Source organism: Cucurbita maxima, unplaced genomic scaffold (assembly GCF_002738345.1).
Source record: "Cucurbita maxima cultivar Rimu unplaced genomic scaffold, Cmax_1.0 Cma_Scf00031, whole genome shotgun sequence".
Classification (NCBI taxonomy): domain Eukaryota; kingdom Viridiplantae; phylum Streptophyta; class Magnoliopsida; order Cucurbitales; family Cucurbitaceae; genus Cucurbita; species Cucurbita maxima.
Genome location: NW_019272047.1, coordinates 911,717 through 919,479, shown reverse-complemented (window position 1 = coordinate 919,479; position 7,763 = coordinate 911,717). Strand labels below are relative to the sequence as shown.

The window sequence follows — 7,763 nt, the reverse complement described above, 5'->3', positions numbered from 1 at the left end:
AAAAAAAAAAAAAAAAAAAAAAAAAAAAAAAAAAAAAAAAAAAAAAAAAAAAAAAAAAAAAAAAAACAATTAGCCAATTCTACCTCAGATCTATAGCCCAAGCAGTTTTGAACTGCAGATTCTAGATCTGCACCTGAATGAACTGCCTGTATGTTAACCAAATTTAATTAGAATCAGACATATCATAATCACAACATTATCAGTTAATGTTAAGTAAAAAAGAAAAAGAGAAGTGAACTTTTACATTACTAGAGCGAATACAAGGACAGAAAATATCATATCAATTTTTATAAGCATGAAGTTTTCACGTTACCATTGAACAAAATGCACAGCTTAGGGTCAAGAAAGTTAGAAAATGAACCTTCAGCGTTCTCATGTAGTTTCCTAGATCACGCAAAAGACCATCCTTCTGATCTGCCCTAAAATGTGGCTCAGAATGGATTGCACGATCATAGCTTAGAAGTCGTTCTTTTGTGATTCCATTCTCATTCAAAGTTTTCCAGTAAACGCCAATATCAAAGTTACTATTAATGTAATCGATTAATGCCTGCAATAAAAAATTGTGAGGTAGGTCTTGAATGACATGCAGCATTAGAGGAGGCCAGGACTACTTAGAACTCCAAATACCTGACAGATAACTACATCATCCGGGCTAGTATTATTATGCAATTTCTGATGCCATTCTTCCATCATTCCTCCTTTGCAATCATTGTTTCTCTAATACCAACCAGTACATGGTCAAAATTTACAAACAGTCATTTAACCATAAAGGAAATCAAAAGAATAAAACAACGATAGAAATGCTAATCTAATTCTATCACCTGAATGACTAAAATTTCATCCCGAATTCTCTGCCCAACATCTCCTTCACCACCTCGTCCAACAGTAGACATAATCATCCGTAAAAGCTCCCTATATTGTGGATGGCTTGCATAAATACTCTCTAACAAATCTGTGAGTCTGTCTTGTGCTTTACTGATTTCACTGCGACAAGAGGGAGAAAAGATCAAACACGTGATTTGAAGGGCTGCAAGACCCGACCCACACAGAGAAAACCTTGTTCAGCTTGAGAAAAAAAAGTGATGTGGATTGCATGCAATACTGGATCGTTGAGTCTGATTAAATGAATCATTCATGAGGTAAAATATCCCAAAGCCAAAAAAAAAATACGTTAATGATTTACCGTGGTTTCACATTATAATTTTTATTCCATATAAGCTGCCTTGTTGCCATAAATCTCATCCACACCAAGATCCCTGCAAGGCCCAATTCACCAGCATCTTTAGCTTGACCCATCAAGTCAGCTGCAATGTTAAATCTGACCAAAAGAATAAGTTAGACCACACTGCAAGAAAATTTTAAAATATAGTATTTCATGAGCAATATAGAAGAGGGAGGGGGAACCACCAAAAACTTTACCCCATTCTTCATCTTATAGAAGCTGACGATGCAAAAAAAAGTTTGTTAACAAGGATAAAGTGAACTTAGGCCAATTATTGCTCCTCCTTCACTCTCCCTCAAAAATAGCTTAAATCTTACGAAGTTCTATAATATGAAGAGAATTGATAAAGAAAAAAGAAGGAGAAATTTATGGACCATCCAGTAAAGGGTTGTGAAATAAGACATAGATGTCACCATTGATAGGCAGCAACTGGAAAAAAAACAAAACGTGCAAAAGCTCTAACAGTCATATAATGTGTTCCCTGTTTGTTTCTAAAATATTGAGGGAGTGACAATAAGTGCATTGTCTTTAAATTTTAAGAAATATACAATCTGAGAATCCTGCTTTTTGTGAAAATTACGTGATCCAGCCAGAAGAAAGGAACTAGTTAATCACTAGACTAATCTTGTACGAGACAATGAAAAGAAATGGCAAACAGAAACCAACTATTAAAGAATATATGTTAGATTCGTCATTACTAGATAACTCAGGGTACCTTACTTACATGCTTGAAATACAAAAAAACTTATACAGGAGATTCATTCTAGCCTCTCTTTAATGGCTCAGACAGGTAGGCTTTTAGATAGAGGCCTCTCATTGGAAAATTTTCTAAATTTTTATGGATGAGCTTTGTACAGCTTTACTGGATTGCATTTGGATGACAAAGATGTTGCAACTCCATTGCTTTGTCCTCACAAAAAATAATTTTCATGAAGCAAGCTCTTATATCAGTTATTTCTAACATTAATTGTCCAATATAATGACGGGACACAATAGGGGAGAAAAGAAAAGAAAAAAAGAAGAAGAAGAAGAAAGTCGACTAGCTCTGAATTCATAAGACACAGGACCAAACTTATTTCTTCTTTCCCAATTTGTTGCAAGCATAGGATACCAGGAAAATATCATCACAAAACTAACCACTGGAACCGTAATCACTTTCATGAAATGAATATTATGCTCAAGTAAAACATAACTGCAGGCTCCATTTTTATCATTTTAAAAGAACACCACAAAAATGTACAACACGATATTTCATAAATAAGGTAAAGAAAGCTCAGTCTAATGAAAGTCATTCGAGATTACTAACCGATGCATGAAGGATTTTTCTGCCTCACTCTCCAGTTCTGCTATATTATCCAACAATGACTTTGCAGTACCTTTGCCACCCTCAGTAACCTTTTATAAGGAGCCCCTCTCAGTCACCAATGTGACAAATAGAGAAAAGTAAAGAAGGAAAAAGGTATTGCATAGGAATCAGACATAAACTATATTACAATATCAAAGACATGTCACCTTTCGCACTTTCTTTGGTTGGACAGCAAAGGCAACATAAAAATCTGACGAACCTTTGTTCTTGATCCAATTTCCAGAGGACTGAAGAACAAATGGCATTCCCACAAAACCATCCTCTTCAATCAAGATTTCTAAATATTGGACCTATACATGAGTTGTTGCACGATCAAGCCACTAAGCATGCATTTTAAGTTTTAACAACAAAAGTCAAAACTCGGAATCTCAAGAGATAAACTAAAAAGGGAAACCACTCTTATCTTACCTTTAGACTGGAATCATCAGTGTTGAATATAAATTGTGTTTCAGCTGCCTGGCTCAATGGAACTGAACCCAATGGAAGTACATCAGGAGGTGGTGTCTGAAAAGGCCAACAAATTACATAAATTTTCTCTGTAGGAAAAATACATTCGAGTGTAAACACCTTCACTTAAGAAACAGAAGTCTTAGAAAATTACCAGCCACTCGCCAGCATTTGTTTTAGACAAACCCCAGTGAAGAGTAACTGGCTCCTGTAAATCTGTAGTCAGATAAACCTTCGTCTTGCTAGCATTTTTTGTTACAAGTACCTAACAAAGTTAAATGGATTAGAAAAAAAATATATATATAGTGGCCTCACAAAAGAGGGACTAGAATAATAACATCATTTTCCCACCAGAAGATCCTTGTCACCAAGCTTGTAGATGATTTTGTTTATAACATCTCCACCATCCTGCTCCTCCTTTAACTTCGCAAATTGCTCAACTTCCGTCAAGGCTTTCGGCTTATCTATGTATGTTTCTTCTATAGGTTGAGGAGCATATCTACTTACAAGTTGCACCAAGTCCCTCTTCTTGCGATGAATTTTATCTACTGTAAAGTACTTTTTATTCTGAAACTGCTTTGCTACTTCAGTTTTGATCTCTCCTTTGGAAAGTTTCTTCCGAATCTCATCAATAGTTGCACCTTTAGTTAGCTCTGACAGCAAATCTTCCCTTGCTTTTTCAAATTCCCTCTAGAAAGAATGACCACCAACGAGTAAAATAAGTAATGAAATAGCATATCAGTCGATGAATAAAAGGTACTTAGTATTTAGGGGGAGTGGGAAAACAAACAATCCCACACACAAACATCTATATGCATCAATGGCTGAAAGGGTATTTGAAATTACATGTTGCTCCTCAGCAGAGTAGTTGGGTTTCCCTGCTTTCTCCCAACGTATAAAAGCTTGAACTTGAACAAGTTCATCAGGAATTGTCTTTTCTTTGGGAGTGGATAGCTCCACTGTTTCACTGCCATCATTTTTTTTGGTCAGTCTAGCTCTGAGATCTTGTATGGTATCACCCCTGGCTAATTCTTGCAATAACTCAGCACGAGCTGCTTCATACTCCTCCTACAGTAAAATGAAATTTTAATCAAAGTGGATGATCAGCAACCTCTTTTCTAAAGTTAGCAGAAAGAAATCTCAAATCAGAAGATTTTTGTGGCATTTATGAATGATTTACCTAGTTTTGGAAAGATAATACCCTAGAAAATAATAAGAAACATCAATGTAGTTCTATTTGTCCGATAAATAAATTTAAACTTCCCTGCAATCTTTTCCACTTTAATGTTGAACTCTTGTTATTTGTAATAAAGACAAGTTAAAACAAACATATGAAATTTAAAAGAAGAAAAAGAAAGTAAACTATAAAAAGGAAGGTAGAAAGTCCTGATGCAATCCATTTAAAGAAACAGGAGTAAATTGAAAAGGTGAAGAGAATTCATCCTTGCCTGCTCCTGTTGTGGAGTATACATCTGTTTGCCCCTTCTTTCCCATCTCAAATATGCTTGAATTTGTACAAGTTCTTCAGGAACTGAAACATCTGAAATAAACTTCTCTTTCACCCATAACGCAACATGAAAGTTTTTGTCATTGTTCTTATACCTGTGAATCAAAAATTTTAGATGCAAAAGGACAAGACCTGTGAATTATTGTATTATCTTGCTTTAATTTTCTTTTAAAACAAAAATCGATAAGAAGGCATACCACTTATTACGAGCTTCATCGAGTAAAAGAAACTCTATCGCTTCTATTGCAGGGTCGTCAACCTCAATTGTTAGGGTAGAATTGGAACCAGACTACAAAAAGAAAAGTGAGAGGAAAAGAATAATGGGCATTTAATTATCTGAAAGAATATGTCGTAGGAACTGTTGAAACTCTTTCAAAATTTTTAGGTTGAACTACTGTTTCAAAACTTACTTTCTGAAAAGGCGTTCTAAGAGCTCTGTTCTTATATGCTTGAGTTCCCTCTGGGCAACGGGATGGAAGCACCCATTTGCTGGATGAAGTTACACTAATAAGAATCAAAGGCATACAAAACAAAAATGTGCTGCAGACTAATACGTGAGGATGGAGAACGATAACGAAAAAATGATCACTATGTCCACTACTCAGCTTACTCTTTTATATCACTTATTGCACCCCAATGAAGCAGAAGGGAGCCACTAATGTTTGTGACCAGAATATTTACACGTCTAGTGGATCCTGAAGTAGGGACACTCACATCAACCTGTTCGATTTAGTAAAGATTAATTTAGTGCAAACTTCTACTTTGTAAGATTCAAATAAGAAATTGGAAATACTCGACCTAAAAGAGCCAGACATGCAATCATGTATTGTATTAAATGTCTAAAAGGGGAACTTTCAAAATACCTGCAGTTCAATATTCTCATCCAGTTTGAATTTCCCAGCAAGCTGAAAATAAAAACTTGGTCAACAGATGTTTCAGAGAATGACTAGGAAACAAAGGAGGAGGATGTCAAATTTGGACAAAAAAAAAAAAAAAAACACCATCAAGAACAATGGTGATAGATGTGTACATATTCAAGTGCAATATAGAATGCCCGAAGAACCAAATATGATGCTAAATGTAGGGCAAATTACCACCATGCGTCATGATTCAACAGCTTGACTCCGTTCCTAATAAGCATTATCACTTCAATTGATGCTACTGCCCATTTTCTTTTTCTTTTTGGACACTCTTTCAGGAGCTCAATTAGAACATCGCTATTTGAAGACTTGATAAGTCCTTATTGAATACTCGCTAACTAATGAATTCACATTTTGAATTGATATATGGAGAGGGATTTTGATTTCTCTCGCTTATATCCATTCAGAGAGAGAGGGAGAGGGAGAGAACTAGTTAAATTTGCACAAGAAAAGGAACGGTCTAATATGAGGAAAGTAACAAATTCTTAATCAACTTCATGGCGTTACAAAGACAAACCTTTTAACTACCTAATCCAGAAAGATAATATCACAAATTTTACTTGAAGTACCGTACTGCAAATGATCTTCAAGCTGAAAATGTACCTCGGAAGCAGGATCCGTGGTTAATACCGCATGAGGATTAACAGGACATCTGCGGCGACTTGTTCCAGAGGCCATCCTTGGTTTTTGAACGTTTAGACTGCTCCCTAAAAACTTCGTGGACATAGGAGATTTCCAATGCTGTGCTGGGACTTGATTGGGTATTGCCGCTTGAAATAAAGTATTCTTATAGGTGCCGGAAGGATTCAATTTATATTGGTTATCTAAAACTGTATGACGAAGCAAACTCTGATGGAGTATATTCTGATTGATGGAATTACTCATATTCGCTGATGCACTTCGTCTGAAGAAATCGTAGAATCAACTTCCGTAAGTAACAAAACAACCCAAAAAAAGTAAATGCAAAAACAATACCCCAATACTAAACGTCATATAAATTAAACAGGACATAATTTTTCACCCAATCTCTCTGCATCAGTGGTCTGCAATTCATCAATAAATAAAGAAAAAGATCTCGAAAATGAAGAAAACGAATTAAAATTCAAGCTCGTGATCACACAATTAATTACATTTGATTCAGCGAGTTTACAGACCACTGAATTCAATACAAACATTCTATCCTCAAACAAGAAAACAAGCAACAATCTTAAAAAATAGGCAGAAATCCAGCATTTTTTGTTGAAATTACACAGCAACATCAGAAAGATTTTCATATTACTTCAACAAACAGGTTGAAGAAAATCAAAATCCCGGAATCAATGACGCTTGAGGACGAGAAATGACATCAAATAAAATCAAATACACAAAATTAGATTGAATTGCAGAAACTAAACCTGCAAAGAAAAGCTGGATATCGATCAATCCAATTCTCGAGAAATGACGAGCTTTGAGAGTGAGTTCAAGTCCCGCGCAGGCTTCAAAACTGGATCGTGGAAAGTCGAAGAACTAACGTAATTGCGCGGCCTTTTATCACATAAGTATATACGTGGAGGGATTTGAGAGGGCCACGTAAGCAAAGAGCGACACTAATGGATCCTTCACGTGCTGTTTGGGCGTGGGATTACGATGCATCTGGCCAGGGAGAGAATGGCGGAGGCTCCGTGAATTGGCTACCGGGGAGTTGATATTTATTTATTTATTTATTATTTATTATTTATTTTTAGAGTTTCAGTTGATATTTAATGGCAAATTTAACAAAATGCCCCTGGTTTTAGAAACTATTTACGAGTCGTGAATGTGATATTTTTGTCATTTTATTCAACTTTCGCTTTCTTTTAATAACATAAAAGTTTTTTTTTTTTTTTTTAATTAAATATTCTACGAAAAAGTTGTAGCAGACAAAGCTTTATGATCAAATTTAATTTTAGCTTAAAAAAGTGAGAAAATTAATTTTTTAATGAAATCTAATTTTAGCTTAAAAAATCAACTTTTTATTTTAAATATTATATTCTATAAATTTATTATTCAAAATTTTATTTATTATTTTAATAGTTGATGTTCGCCATCATATTAAAAATGTAGTTCTATTTAAATGAAAATAAGTTAGTGTTAGGCTCGATTTAAACTATATAATATAATTAAATAAAAATATCGAATATTAAAAAGATTAATTAATTTTTTTAGGTAGATGAACAAAATTGGCAAAACCTAAGCATATGGCCAATTTTTAAATATAATAATTATAGAAATTACTTTTTATATATATATATATATATACTTTTTTTTTTTTTTTTTTTTTTT

General features: G+C 34.4%; 1 protein-coding gene across 2 annotated transcripts in view; it reads right to left on the bottom strand.

Annotated features, from left to right (window-relative positions):
* The window catches only part of LOC111466301 (alpha-glucan water dikinase, chloroplastic), a 12,283-nt gene extending 5,141 nt beyond the window's left edge, over nucleotides 1-7,142 (bottom strand). The window contains exons 1-18 of one of the 2 annotated variants that reach the window (XM_023110896.1): nucleotides 6,857-7,142; nucleotides 6,066-6,366; nucleotides 5,406-5,447; nucleotides 5,153-5,262; nucleotides 4,953-5,031; nucleotides 4,740-4,831; nucleotides 4,484-4,637; nucleotides 3,882-4,103; nucleotides 3,387-3,725; nucleotides 3,190-3,300; nucleotides 2,997-3,092; nucleotides 2,735-2,878; nucleotides 2,529-2,617; nucleotides 1,184-1,318; nucleotides 822-984; nucleotides 628-717; nucleotides 362-547; nucleotides 84-146 (exon numbers count right to left, since the gene is read on the bottom strand). In XM_023110896.1, coding sequence (XP_022966664.1) covers nucleotides 84-146; nucleotides 362-547; nucleotides 628-717; nucleotides 822-984; nucleotides 1,184-1,318; nucleotides 2,529-2,617; nucleotides 2,735-2,878; nucleotides 2,997-3,092; nucleotides 3,190-3,300; nucleotides 3,387-3,725; nucleotides 3,882-4,103; nucleotides 4,484-4,637; nucleotides 4,740-4,831; nucleotides 4,953-5,031; nucleotides 5,153-5,262; nucleotides 5,406-5,447; nucleotides 6,066-6,347 — 2,397 coding nt within the window. In that variant the 5' untranslated portion in view covers nucleotides 6,348-6,366; nucleotides 6,857-7,142. Of the gene's footprint in view, nucleotides 1-83; nucleotides 147-361; nucleotides 548-627; nucleotides 718-821; nucleotides 985-1,183; nucleotides 1,319-2,528; nucleotides 2,618-2,734; nucleotides 2,879-2,996; nucleotides 3,093-3,189; nucleotides 3,301-3,386; nucleotides 3,726-3,881; nucleotides 4,104-4,483; nucleotides 4,638-4,739; nucleotides 4,832-4,952; nucleotides 5,032-5,152; nucleotides 5,263-5,405; nucleotides 5,448-6,065; nucleotides 6,367-6,856 lie in introns of those variants that run through there. The other variant, XM_023110897.1, reaches the window with a different exon arrangement.
* Between the last annotated feature and the right edge of the window lie 621 nt (nucleotides 7,143-7,763).